This window comes from Seriola dumerili, unplaced genomic scaffold (genome assembly GCF_002260705.1).
Source record: "Seriola dumerili isolate Sdu_G_001 unplaced genomic scaffold, Sdu_1.0 BDQW01000219.1, whole genome shotgun sequence".
In the NCBI taxonomy this organism is placed as follows: domain Eukaryota; kingdom Metazoa; phylum Chordata; class Actinopteri; order Carangiformes; family Carangidae; genus Seriola; species Seriola dumerili.
Window position 1 is genome coordinate 6914717 of NW_019174474.1, and position 13972 is coordinate 6928688.

At 42.4% G+C, this 13972-nt stretch overlaps 1 protein-coding gene across 3 annotated transcripts in view; it reads right to left on the minus strand.

Moving 5' to 3' along the window:
* Positions 1-5342: 5342 nt before the first annotated feature.
* LOC111228735 (ras association domain-containing protein 8-like) overlaps positions 5343-13972 on the minus strand; it is a 33891-nt gene continuing 25261 nt past the window's right edge. For all 3 annotated transcript variants that reach the window (XM_022754754.1, XM_022754756.1, XM_022754757.1), the window contains 5 exons: positions 11444-11645; positions 9742-10670; positions 7439-7613; positions 7222-7329; positions 5343-5569 (listed from right to left, as the gene is read on the minus strand). In XM_022754754.1, coding sequence (XP_022610475.1) covers positions 5538-5569; positions 7222-7329; positions 7439-7613; positions 9742-10670; positions 11444-11546 — 1347 coding nt within the window. In that variant the 5' untranslated portion in view covers positions 11547-11645 and the 3' untranslated portion in view covers positions 5343-5537. The remainder of the gene's footprint in view (positions 5570-7221; positions 7330-7438; positions 7614-9741; positions 10671-11443; positions 11646-13972) is intronic.

Below are 13972 nucleotides of genomic sequence, written 5' to 3' on the forward strand. Positions count from 1 at the left end.
CAGATTACTGTTCTTGGCTGACATGAGTGAAACCCGATATGGTCCTCTGCTGATATAGCTGATCCACCAGCGTGCTCAAAGGTTCCACGTGTTGTGCATTCTGAGATGCTTTTCTGTTCACTACAGTTGTAAAGAGTGGTTATGTGAGTTACCATAGCCTTTCTGTCAGCCAGTCCAACCAGTCTGGCCATTCTCCTCTGACCTCTCTTATTAACCAAAACTGCAGCTTACTGGATGTTTTTTTTTTGCAGCATTTCGGCCTACAGTTAACTCTGGAGCTGTTCAGGGCAGCAATTTCAGAAATGCTCAAACCAGCCTGTCTGGCACCAACAACCGGTCAAAGTCAGTGGGATCGCATTTTTCCCCATTCTGATGTTTGACGTGAACATTAACTGAAGCTTCATACCTACCTTCACACAACTGACTTCATTTTAGTAGTTCAAATTCACACCAATTAGTGGCCTATCTGCAGGTGTGCAGGTGTAAGCTGTTTGAAAACCTTTTTTTTTTTTTTTACTTTTACAGGCATGTGTTAATGATAAATTATGAATGTTGATAAATTCAGTATAGTGAAACATTCAGTACTTAACCCTTAATTTACACTAATCATACATTTTAACATTACATCTGGTAAATAGCAATGACATATCATAACGTTGTTATACATATATTTATTAACAGTACAGTTATTCCCTGGATGTCAAAACGGTCACACACCACATGCAGTCACTACAGAAACCAGGTGCAAATGTCGCCCCCCAGTGGCAATTGTAGCTATATAAATCTGCTGTTACATAATACAATGTAATCCTGATTTGTTACTTTACATGTCATGGGGTTATGTGTATCCTGGCTGTGAATAATCCTACAGCCATAGAGCTTTGACAGTCAGAAACTGATCAGAGAAATATAGGCTTGCCTAAACCAAAAAAGTTATTTGATAATGTCCTAGAAACAAAGGAGAGAACATCATGTCCCAGTTTGACAAGTTCAAAATGGGGTCAATTAAATATTGTGATTTTTTTGTTAATCATAAAAATGTGTTTTGTTTTCTTATAGTTAACACGTATGAAAATCTATTAGATTTTTAATAAAATTGTAATATCTCCCTATTTGCTAAATAGGATGATTATTTTTTAAGTAAGAAATGAAGATGTTCCGTATTGAAGTTCTATACACACCTAACTTTTTATTTCATGTGGTGTGGAAATTTAAAACGGTGAAAAGATTAGCTTCAAATCGATGTGAGACAATTTGTTAATGATGTCAGGGAGTCCTCAACTCTCACTCCGTAAATAATTTAGAGTTCATCATCGTCCTCCTCCTCCACCTCCTGGTCGTCATCAGCAGATCAGACTGTCATGCTGCATCCTTGGTACGTGCACAGCCACACTCTGCTCATGGCAACACTGTACACAAGTAAGCCGAGTTCAACCACTTCACACTGTAGGGGTAGGGGGGTCCTTTGTCAAAGTGGCTTCAAACGCATTTTTCGCACCTCTAATGGCAGCTGTGACATCTATGACGTATATTTAAGGGTAAAGAAAACTGCGTCGCATTGATATTTGCTACAAATAATCTGTCAGGACAGGAAAGTGTTTACAAGAGAATGGTTCATTCCTAATGTACGACGTGCAAAACTGAACGCGCCGCACCCCAACTATAACTCTAATAACCAACTAAACATGCTGGCCTTGTAGAGCCCGCCTTCCTAAGGTTTTTATTTGTCAACTGTCTATGGTAGGCGGGTCATTCAACTCCAACACGGCATCCCATTGGTTGAGCATGATGCCACTCTCGTCTAAATTTGCATAACCAGGTCGGGTTGCAGATGCAGGGGAGTGGGCAGGGAAGGGGTAGTGCAAGTGAACTGAACTTCTGCGTCGGTGTAGGCTATACTATATTCTTAAATGCACCTAACTTTAATCATGCAGTGTGATTGCTTTTAGAGAAAAAAACAATTTGGATGTTTGGATAGATGATATACAGGGTCCTCTTAGCAGAAGAGATAGATTTTTTTCTTTAAAAATTATTCCAAAAGAAAACTTGGTAAGTAGCTCCCTTTATCTGCCACTATTCCTTATTCTGTATATATGGTGGGGATGGATAGGCCACACACATTATATCATGAGATGTCATGTTTCTATACATTTATTTACAGTTGTCAGATGATTGTTTTTTGAAAACTTTTTCGTGACATTTGAAATGGAAAGCATTTTGATGTATTTCGATAGCTAGATCCACAAATCGTGGGCCAAAGCCAGCTGTAATTTATAATTCTGTAGTACAGTTTGTTACAGTGATAGGACAATATGGAGGATTTAATATATTTGTCAATTTAATTTAATTGTTATGTAATTTTGTGTTGTGTAGATTATTTTAAATAATTTTATTTTTATAAGTGATTTGAATAGAAGCTATACCTATACTCCTCATGTTAACTCTGTCTGATTTATTACTGTTTTATCACACGGCCTTTGTCTGTGTTCCTCCACAGATTGTGTGCGCTTTGAGGTTGTCAGAATAATGTCTGAGATCTAAAATCAGGTAAGCCACTGACTAACGCACATTGTGCCAGTTGTCAGTTCCACTGTGCGTGTGACAGCGGCTAACCTGGTTTTGGGAGTACTTCTCATTTTTTGATTCGTCCAAGACAGACACCTTTCTACAAGCAGGCCCTTGATCATGTCCTGTGCACATTGCTGGGACAGGCCAGCTCAACATGACTGCCCTCCCAGTGGTCTTCGTGTGTATTGTAGCTTACTTCCTCCTATATGTGCACATACTGTACCTTATTTAGGACCAGTAGCTTTTGCATTGTCTCCTATGGAGCCGACCTCTCTAATGCCACCTACTGTCAAGACTATTGGTGAGTGTTTTGTTTCAGTTTCAGTTTCATCTGTGTGGTTTAGTCAAGATAATCATTCTCATAATGATTTTGACAATTTGAGGTCAGGGGCCCTCCAGGGGTTCTTGAAGAAGTTCCAGGAGGCCCTCCAGTTAAAAAAAATTGAGCATTAGAGGAAGTTTTCTAGTTATTAACACTGTGGTAAAGTAGCACAAATCTGAGCTCTAAGTAAGAAAATCATCAGTTGTATCCATGGTATATGTTTGTAAAAAGTATTCTTAAAGTGAGAAGTAAAGTTTCTACTCAAATCAGTTGTGGTATCATGTATCTTGCTTTGTTTAAAAATGTAATGCATTTCTCAGTATACGTGAGGTTGTTTTATTTCCATCATTGCATTGACTCATTGTAACACAGAGGAATAGATAAGTGCAGTATGTCAGTCTCATTAACTTGTGGCCCCATTCATCATCATACAGTTATGTGGACGTGCGGATGCTCACTCGCGTCCACATCAAGGAGGTTTTTTTTCCCAGACACCCACTGCCTGTTATAAATATTGATCAGTTTCCTTCTTAAAGTGGTCCAACTTTCTACATTCATCCAAAACTGTCTGAAGTTAGATTCAGATGGGCTTCCAGTAGACTGCCATTGTATGAGCAAAAATAATTACTTCAGTGCTGTGCCCTGAAACATCAACGTAATCTGTTAATGTCCCGTTTATGAGATTGGCATCCTCTGGGTTTAGATAAGAGTTGGGTGAGGTTGGACACATTTCACTTTGCATGAAGGATGACTGGGGAAAAAAAAGTACAACACAGGCCTGAGGTCATCAAAAAATAAAACATTTCATGTCAAGAGTCATCATTTGTGCAGTGATTTAAAGAAATATACATATCTTTTTTTTCCTGACTCTGCTATTACCTGACACTGAAAACAGCAATTCTTATGGCATGCAAAGAGAAAGACTGTATTTTTTATTTTAAGAGTATGTGTAGTATCCGTCATGTCCACAGGCAGGCGTCAGTGTTGCGCTAGGGCCTGGGCTTGTCCAGACAGTGGGAACTAAACAAGGATTTGAAGCTTATCGAACTCCTGCCAAGCCAGACAGCTCTAAAGCTTCTCAGCGTAATCCAATTCAACATAATTAATCATAATATCTAAACTGGCCATCTCATGTACTTCTCTTTAATTCTACACATATGGTCAGAAGTTAACAGCATTGGCACAAAATGGAAGTGGTTGTTAAAAAAGAAAATCCTATATTTTTGATGCTTTGGAACATTTTAAACATTTTTTGATATCCATTTATGTGTACTGTACACTGAAATGGAAAGAAAATATGTGCTTTGCTTGGGATTTTACCTGGTGAGTGTTGGCAGATGAGTGTATTTATAGATATCCACAGGGTTCCAGTCCGGGGTTAGCCAGAGCACTAGGGAAACTCGCGTCACTCACTGTGTGACAGCCAGCATATTTACTCTCCAGGGTAAACAAACAGGAAAGGGGTGGAGGACAAAAGTGTTGTGTGCAGAAATCTGTAGTTGCGCAGTTGTGTGTTTACCCTATACCAGGGAGATTTTTTATTACAAAAAAAAAAAAGTAGTTTTGTTGTCAGTAAGATGTTGAGCGATAGAGTCCACTTCAACTCAGAGGGGTAAAGTCCACAGTATTCTGTAATCATATGTCCTCTGGTGGAAGAACCAGATATCCTTGCCATTATTGAAAAGATATAGTACTTTGTACAGACACCAAGGTCTCCTACTGCACTGAAGCTTTAGTGTTGTCTCTCACTTGTCAAGTTCCTTTGAAAAAAAGTTTCTGCAAAATGAGTAAATATAATGTAATGTCACGAAATGGTAAGAAAAAGAGAGGCAACTAATTACATTGATAGCAAGACCATTCAAGCAACTTTAAGGTACATTTACAACTAAATAGGTTGCTAGTTAGGCTTCACAAATGCTCAGTCTGCAGTGGCCTTGCGTCTTTATTGTCATGTCTTATATATAAACTGTGTTACATCACCCATAACAGCAGTAGCTGTGATGCCAGGAAGTTTGCCACATTTCCCTCTGCATCCAAGGATGCACTTAGTGAACTTTCAATCATCTGTGAATATCAGCTTTAAAGTGCCCAGAAACGATCCTGTGGCATCGAATGAGCCGTTCTACCACAAGCAAAGAGGACAGCATCCATATTCCAGCACCTATAATATATTCATAATGCATTTCACATAGGAGCTTCATGGCACTGTAATTTTTAGAAAGTGTACACTGGTGTGTAAATTATTTACTGCAGGGTACTGCAGATGCGCTGCACCTCCACTCCTAGTTACTGTGTCATTTAAACAAGGATGATCATACGTAAATGTAATTCCATAAAGAGGGTATTCAAAAAACAATCACTCCACAAAAGATTATCTAAAACACAATACACATTTTTATTATATTTAAATACATAGTAATAGTAATAATTTCTCTATGTAAAAGGTTTCTAAATTATTTTACATTTCATACAGATACATTGAAGTGTTTAGAGTAGCAAAACTCTGTAAATATATTTGTCTTATGTATATACAGTATGTATATCATGGTAGATTGAATAATGACAAGAGTTACAAAGAAAGGGGTCAAATAAGAGGTGACGGTGACAGAACAGTGAACAAGTTTCCCTTGGCCCTGTGGTCCATGTTTTATCTCCATGACGACTCTCGGGATGTCAGGACTGCAAAACACACAAAAATAAGTGGGGATGATGATCCCTTTGTTTGGAAAACACTTTTCTGCTACAGACACAGCAGGAGAGAGACCTGGCTCGATTCAGAAATACACACATGCCTATGAGAAACACAAAGTGACACAAGACCAGTTACTGGGTTCTTTACCCATAGAGGTTGTGGACTATGACTGAAGTCTTGTAGTCAGGAATAGCATTTTGGGACAGAGTTGAAAAGCATGTTTCTATAACAAGCGCTGAGACGTCTGTCATTGCTAAAGCAAGGAGAGGTTGTGTAATCCCACAAAAGAAAACACCACACAGCAGACTGTAAGGAGAAAGTGCACACGCAAACACACGTTACTTTGACCTGTCAGCATAATACAAAGACATATAATGACATGCTAAGTGCTATGATACAGTAAATATTGGTTTAGGTGGTTTGGATAACCAAATGTGGATTACGGTGTAGAAGACAGTCAAAGCACAGAGCACAACAGCATCCCTTATTCGCTTGATGATTGTTATTAGGACTTAGGTTAAGTAAGATTGTCCTAAATCTACAATACACCGAGGTACAATGCAAGCTATGACAGGTCAAATGTTAGGTGTGATGACAGCAAAAGAACCATCCCAATGGAAGAAAAGAAAAATACTCTAACAACTCCTGGCCCTGTGGCACTACTTTTGAAATGTATCCCTTCTTTTAGCGCGGAGCTTGACAAAAATAGACTGGCAAAAAGCTGTAAGCTCCTAAAATAAGTTGCACTGTCTTCAGAGCGGAACAGAAAGAGAACAGTAAGATACATTTCTCTGTAGGCAAACAAGGGCCAAGGCTTCACACAGGAAGAGAATGGGACAGTGCAATACATTTTTGCAGAGCCCTCTGTGAAAGGCTCTTGCTCTTTGGAAGTCAAGCATCACCAAAGTACAAGGCATTGTATAGATACAACCCCCTCACACATAAACCGTATCCATACATAAAAGGCAAACTGAAATGACATTGGTCTCATATCTTTCCATGTCACATTATAAAAACAGTGCTACAATCAGAATGTCTGCTACAGTCATTCCCGGGGCGATCGATGTGTTACATGGAGATACAGTGAAAAGCAGCTGTCGGCAGACGATTGTTGACTTGAGGGTGGGGAAGGCCACTCTGTATTACAGAGGGTGGGGGGTGGGGTGGGGGTGGGGGAGGTTTAGGAGCAAGTTCCCAGATGCTTTAAAGTATCACAAAAGCAGTTACTGTTAGTCCAGAAGCAAACAGTGAGAGGAGGAGGGCAGGGAGTAGAGGCGTTGAGAGAGTGTTAAAGAATGCAGCAATATATGAGAATATGGAAAGAGGAATGTGGAAGATTGAATCAAGTGTAAAGGGTTAGGAACAGGAATCAGCAGAAGACTGAGAGTTAGGAGCAGAAGAGGAGTCTTTCAGCCTTTAAAGGTAGAGCACAAGGAAGCAGCTGAGAAGTAGCAGGGACCTCCACCTTACAGTTGCTTCCACTACCCAACACCAAAAACTGCAGGTTTAGCTTTAAACCCAATCAAGCTGGGGTAGAGAGTATAGGGAGCAAAGGGCTCTGGGACCAGGGGACGGGCAGGGCAGGAGAGGAGCAGAGCAGGATGGACTTGGGAAGCAGCAGGGTCTCACACATACACACCCTCAGGGTTGAGACTGGACACTAGAGGGTTTTGCAGGTTTCGTGGATGTCCCAGGAACTGTTTGGCAGTGGGGCGAGGCGGGGATTCCACTAGAGTTACACTGTGGCCTGACAAAGAGATAGAAATGTGTTTAGTGGGCAAGCCATCACTCTTTAAGCCACCACTCATGCAATGCTGTGTCAAAGATTGAACATCTGTTTTAGTTTGTTTCCGTACTTCCATTCGTGTATCCGTCTTGCAGAAGATGTGCAAGTTCTAACTGCTCTAGCTGCTCCTGAAGCTCTGTGCGTGAGTGGGTGTGCGCAGGCAGGACACCTGTCTGTTGAATGAACTGCTGCAGGTTACACTGCCTCAGCTCCTTATTCAGCTCCTCCAGCTCCTCCTGTTTGGCCTGAGATGGAAAAGAACACAGATGAGGTGAGGAAAACAAATGACAACTGAGAGCTCAGATCAGTCTACCACTGACTCACTGAACACTAACACCTTGTTTGCCTGTAAACAGAAGTGGGCACAGCATATGAAAATGGGATAAAATTCTGCCAAGCAAGATTTGAATGAAAATGTATTAATGTATTTATAAAGCAGAACTACTTTATCTTGCCTTGAGGTCACATTACTATTAATATAATCACAAAGTGTCCTTTCACCACAAGGGGGCAGCAGAGTCTACAAGTCTAGTCTCAAAGTGTTTAAGGTCACCATCACACCATTAAGCTACAATGAATCATCGAAGTTGCACAACTACCATCATCGTTTTCTGATTCCATCAAATTCCGGCAGCCTGAGGCAAACTCATAGATGATACATAACAATGCTCATTTCCCTGCTGTGTTTTTAAATTGTCTTGACTGACCACATGCCACGGGGAAAGATATTCATGAGCTCCAATTATTGGAAATGTGGAGTTCAGAGATCATCCATCCAGACAGTGGTATCACCTTTGCGCCCACAGATTAAACTCTGATGTACACAAACAGGCCGGTCAATTAGTCTTAATCAACTATCCATTTGTGTTTAAATCAATGTGTCTGCACACAGCTCAGGAAGCAGCAGCAACATGCTATGGCTCCCATCCCCAGAGCCTGTGCGTCTATGCGTGTGTGTGCATGTGTGTGTACGTGTAATTGATGGTGGACTGAGGCAGTCTGCTGAGGCAGTTCACACCTGCAGGTCTGCCTCCATTAGCTTAATGACAGGAATGCTGTGCTCATCACCACCTACACTTAAACACTCGGCTGGCAGCCTCGACCGATCAGCTCACTGATGACTGACACTGCAAAACATCAACCCCTTTCCAGTGCTATGCATTGACATTTATTATACCATTTCATTTAAACAGCGTTAACATGTTATTTACAGGAATTAAAAACATCTTATTTCCCTCAGACAATTACTGCGTGGGTGCCTCTGTGGTTACATTTCAGATTATAAACACTTACATGTGAGGACATGGTGGTAAATATACTGGTATGTATAAAAAAAAAAAGCCTAATACCTCTGTTCTGTCTAGGGTTGCTTTCTATATAACTGGCAAACTGATCGTGACAAACAGTCCCTCTCTGCCCCATCAAGCAAGCACTATATCTGAGTCATACACATCCCTGTGACGATGACTGGCTAAAGAGCAAATGAGCTTATCATTATGTTTTCATCTGTTTTGAAGCCACTTTGCTATTACCTGGAGTCCAGTGGACTGAAAATGGAACACATTTGATTTTTCTTTCAGACCAGACAGCCTTAGTTTATGAAGACAGTGAAACACTGGACTGCAAAAAGTTTCACTTTGTGCTCTATTACAAAACATTCAAAACACCATCTACCAGACCAAAATTAAAGAAGCATTAAATTTTCTTCGGAACTAGTCTGCGTCAGCTCCATGCAGTGATTACCCGAGTCTCAGGCTTCATTTGGAATATGAGGAAACTCATAAAAGTTTCACTTCAAACTGGGTTAGGCTTTTATTGATACAGCTGCATCTATGACAACCACCAAAAGTAAACAAACAACGACGCCACAAACTATGATTGGTTGAGTCTGAGTAGATCCAATAAAAGGAGCTTTTGTTCTACCAATCAATCCTCTTTAATCTTTGTTTCCGTACAAGGTACAAGAATAAGAAGTTATCAGTCCATGTAATATAAACACCATTAGTAACCACGTGTTAAGAGCATGCATGCAAAATGACACCTGCCAAACCAGTTCATCTAGACTGTAAATACTTCGTCAGACAATAAAACATTTTCATGCAAGGTAGGATATAAGCATACAGCATTCATGTCATCAGAATTTCTTTAATATCAAAATGACAAAATAGAACTGGTGCCTTTTTACTCCATATTCCTTTTCCTTTTTGTGAGTGTCTCTGCACTGTTGTGTGTCTGCTGCAGTGTGGAGGTAGGAGAGGGATACAGGTTTACAGTATGGCTACAAGAGGGTCTGTGCTACAGCCCTCAAATGGCAACACATGGGCTGAAGTGGATTTACAGCCCTCTCTCCAGAACCGTGACCTCTCTCCTTACCTGCAGCAGAGACTCTGCCTTTCCCAGAGCCTTGTCAGTCTCAGATAGCTGCTCCTCCAGCTCTGTCCCCTGCCTCTCCTGGCTCTGGAGCTCTGCCTTCACAACATCGAGGGACTCCTCAGGCCCGTTGGTTCTCCCTTCCGCCTGGCTTTCCCGCTGGATCTCTTGCTCCAGCTGAGCAGAACGGACGGAGAACTCATGGAGCCGTCGCCCACAGTCGTCCAACTTGGCATGAAGCTCCCCCAGCTTCCTCCTCATCCCTCGCTCGTTCTCCCCCTCTGCTTGAAGCTCCTCCTCCCAGTACTGCTCGTGGGCAAGCTCAGCCTGGTTCCTCCGCATTACTTGCTCCAGAGTGTCCATCTCTTCCTGCAAACGAGTGTCAGACACTGGTGAGGGACAGGGAGATGGGTAGGGACGATCCCAGGTATGTGAGTCCCTCTCTAGGGCTTCCAGCTGGCCCTCGATGGCCCTTAGTCTCTCCTGCTGCTGAAGAACTTTCCTAAAGACCTCGTCTTTGGATGGGCCTATAGGTGGTGAAGGAGATGGAGATGGCACATGAGGGGATACGGGGCTGGGAGAAGGGGAGGGAGAGGCTCTCTGTTCTGGAGAGTCCCGAGGAGACCTCTTAAACTGTTTGGCTTTGGTTCTAGGAGAGGTGGATGGCCCCAGGTTAAAGGTGAGTGCTTTCTTAGGCTGGCTGCGTTTCGATGACTCTGGCTCAGGATGCTTGGGCAGTGGAGGGGGAGTTGGCCTGTCTTGTTTTGAGCCGGGTCCGTCACTACTGCTAGGACCAGTGCGTCGGAGAAAGAACTGAACCTCACTGCCATGTTGGCCTAACTTAGCCAGAGACTCCAGAGGCCTCTCTGTGGCCAACAGCTGCCTTTCGGTGTCCCTAAGACGCTGGATCAGGACGTAACGGCCTGTCTGACCTGGGGACGGAGACGCAGAGAGAGTGTAAGTGAACATATGTACCACAAAATAACACAAATTATGAAGTTGTAGAAGCTGCATGACACTGTTTTTTACCGAAAAACTGTATTATAATATGATCTGTTGGTCAAATTTTTTCTTCTTCTGTGTAATTAGAGCAGTGAGTTTGACTCATCCCACTGGATCTACCCAAGTAATGCTATGTGAACACATGACATCAGACACATTATGATGATGCTGATACCTCTAAATCTCTGCCTTTGAGGATTGGAATAAAAGGCTGCTGCGTAGGACTTGCACAACATGTAAAAATGTTCAAATAAATTGAAGTTTCCACAAGGACCTTGAAATTAGGACAAACCCTCCCTAATGACTTGGCAGGCAGCTCACTCATAGAAGGAGGAGAGCGCTAAATCTGGAGTTATGTTGTTCAATGCTGCTGCATCGTATGACTTGAATAAAGCTGGCGGATACAGGGATGGAGAGCCGGCTCAAATCCAAGCTGACCCCCTGGCAATCCAGCAGAGTTTTCAATTTGGGTCAGCGGAAAATGAAAAGGTGAGTGCAGAACAGGACCACTGCAACCGCGACATGTGTAAGTACTCTGGTTTTGTCTGCATTAAATTCTCATTGCAGGGCAGGGCTGTTATCTAATCACTTATGGCCTTTAGATAAACTGTCAAGGAAACAAGTGAGGTGCCAAGTAACAACAGCTTGGATGCTGGTATCCCAAAAATGATGACACAATAATTTCAGAGCTTGAAATGCTCACCAATGGCCTGTGCCAGAGCAATGACCACATCCTGACAGGACGTCTCCTCAGATAAGCCACACACCACCCGCACCACTCCGTCCACCCACACTTTGAGCTCCATCAGGGACCAGGCAAGGCAGGGTGTAGGGTAAGATGGGTCTTCGAAACAGGTCACTTCAGCTCTTGGCCTGATTCAGGTCAGTGCTGCATGGCACTAGCTCTGTAAGAGACAAACAGCAGAGACAGAGAGCTCAGAGGTGTGATGATTGCGATTGATGATTAATCCAGACATTTCACTTCCTGGTTGGAAGACAGGACTTTTGTGGATGAAGAAACAAAAGGCATGTTCTTTGGTGTAAATTTGATTTCACCGAGTTGTAAATCATGATGCAAAATCTTACCCTTACATATGACACAACTTATTATGAATGTAAACACAACGCACCGCCAGCTGTCATGTACAGATACATAGCACCCTTATTTTGTTGATATACCAGCTTCTAGTGATGTGAAACGTGCTGTGCTGAGTGAGAGCATCATTGAATTGTAAATTTCAACACTGGCAGCTGACGGGTAGAGCAGTGTAGCATTTTGTAAAGTTCCTAGTGGTTAGTTAAGAGCCGCGGCAGTATCTTGTGGACCTGGGAGCATAAATGCCAATCTGTAACCCAATTAAACGCTCTGCTGCCCTCCTTCAAAGCCGTTATGATAGCTTACTGCCGAGGGGAACGGACAGGGAAAGTGGAGCAACTCAAGTGTGTCTATGTTTGGGAGAGTGTTTTTGTGTGGGGAGAAATACATAGAAACATAGCAGGAGAGACAGAACAAGTGTATATGTGAGTGTGTGTGTGTGTGTGTGTGTGTGTGTGTGTGTGTACTTATGTCCCTCAGTTTGATCCGCCTCAGCAGGACCAGAACTGGGTCTTATCCGCCTTCAGAGCAGATCAGCAGGTGTCCTAAGACACATCTGGGCAGAAGGTTTAACCTAAATGAATATCATTATGTTCACTCCTCACTCCGCCTGTCTGTACTTTTATAGCTAAGCTTCAAAACGAGGTAATAAAATACCGCAGTGCTCATAAAAAGTGAAATGCCTCGGGCAGTGGTAGGATTATCTGTAGAACTTGGCACCGCAAATGAAACTTTGTAGCCTAGGTGGGCAAAAGACAACTCTTCACCCACAGTCAGACAGATGGTGTTCTCTTTCTATCTGTCTGTCCGTCTCTCCAGTTCTCAATGGGAGGTGTTTAATACTGAGCTCCACCATTATCTTGCCCCTCATTCAGTGCCTGGCTCTGCTCCACTGGCTGCCTATAGGGAGCTGCTTTGGAGGAATGCACTGACTTCATCTGCCAGCCGGAAGAATTCCTGCTTTTCTTAACAAAGCCCTCACCCCGCCCCTCCCCTGCTGCTGACCTGGCTGCCCCGCACCACCATTACTTCACCACTGTTTGGACGCCAAACACAAACGCTGCTGGGGAGCAACAGCCTATCTGATGTGGCAACAGCATCGATATGACACCACATACAGAGGGAAATGACGGCACAGCTCGGGACATTGAACCTGCAGAACGAGATCACAGGAAACAAGCGGGAGATGGGGATGGATGATCACATGTGGAAGAAATTCCTTTGAGCGATCTGAGCGGGGCGATTTCATCTGGAGCAAAACTTGATGTGAAAAAGGAGCGCTTATCAAAATCAAACACCAGAAATTTAAACACAGCAGAAATGTCAACATTTTGCTTTCAGAGGGCACAAAATGTTCTGTGATGTTATACATAATTAAGCCTAACTGGTTGAGTCACAGAGTAAGTAGAGATCCATGTACTTCAGCTGTGATGCTTAAAAAAAAAGAAGAGGTAAACAGGAAGAAACATTTAAAAAAATATTTGAGCATAGAAATGCTACTTTACAGGCCTGAACCAGACTTCCCTCTTCTACCTCCTCTTCATACCTTGGAGTAAGAGGCTGAACTCTTGACATTTGTGTCAAATACAGGCCTGCATGTATAGTGAAATTATGTCCTATCTAACTGTAGTTGATGTAATATACATGCAAACAGATTTGCAGACAATTCCTCACCGGAAGTTTTTTTTTTTTTTTTAATAATTATTATTTTTTTTTATTAATATCTGTCCAAATTTTATATGTACCGTAACAATCACATTAAAGGAGAACACAAACACAAAAACATCTCCCAGCAAAGAATGTCACTCTCCCATGATGCTAATTCTTGTCCCTCCTGGCTGATGAAATGTGATAATCTGCACCAACAGGAAACAAACAGGCCTGTGAGTCTCAGGTTGCTGTCTATTCTCTCTGTCGCAGGCGCTACAGCACCGAGAACCAGACATCCGCCTGACCCATCTCCTTTTCTCAACGCAGCTCAGGAGTCCTGTGTCACTTCTCACTGATATACAGACACAGGAGAGGCACCTGCACATTGTTTGTAAAAGGTAGTCTCAAAATCATGAAGCATATCATTTACGTGGACGTGTGAAGAAATAGATGACGTTCAAAACATTGCAGAACAGTCTGCCAATC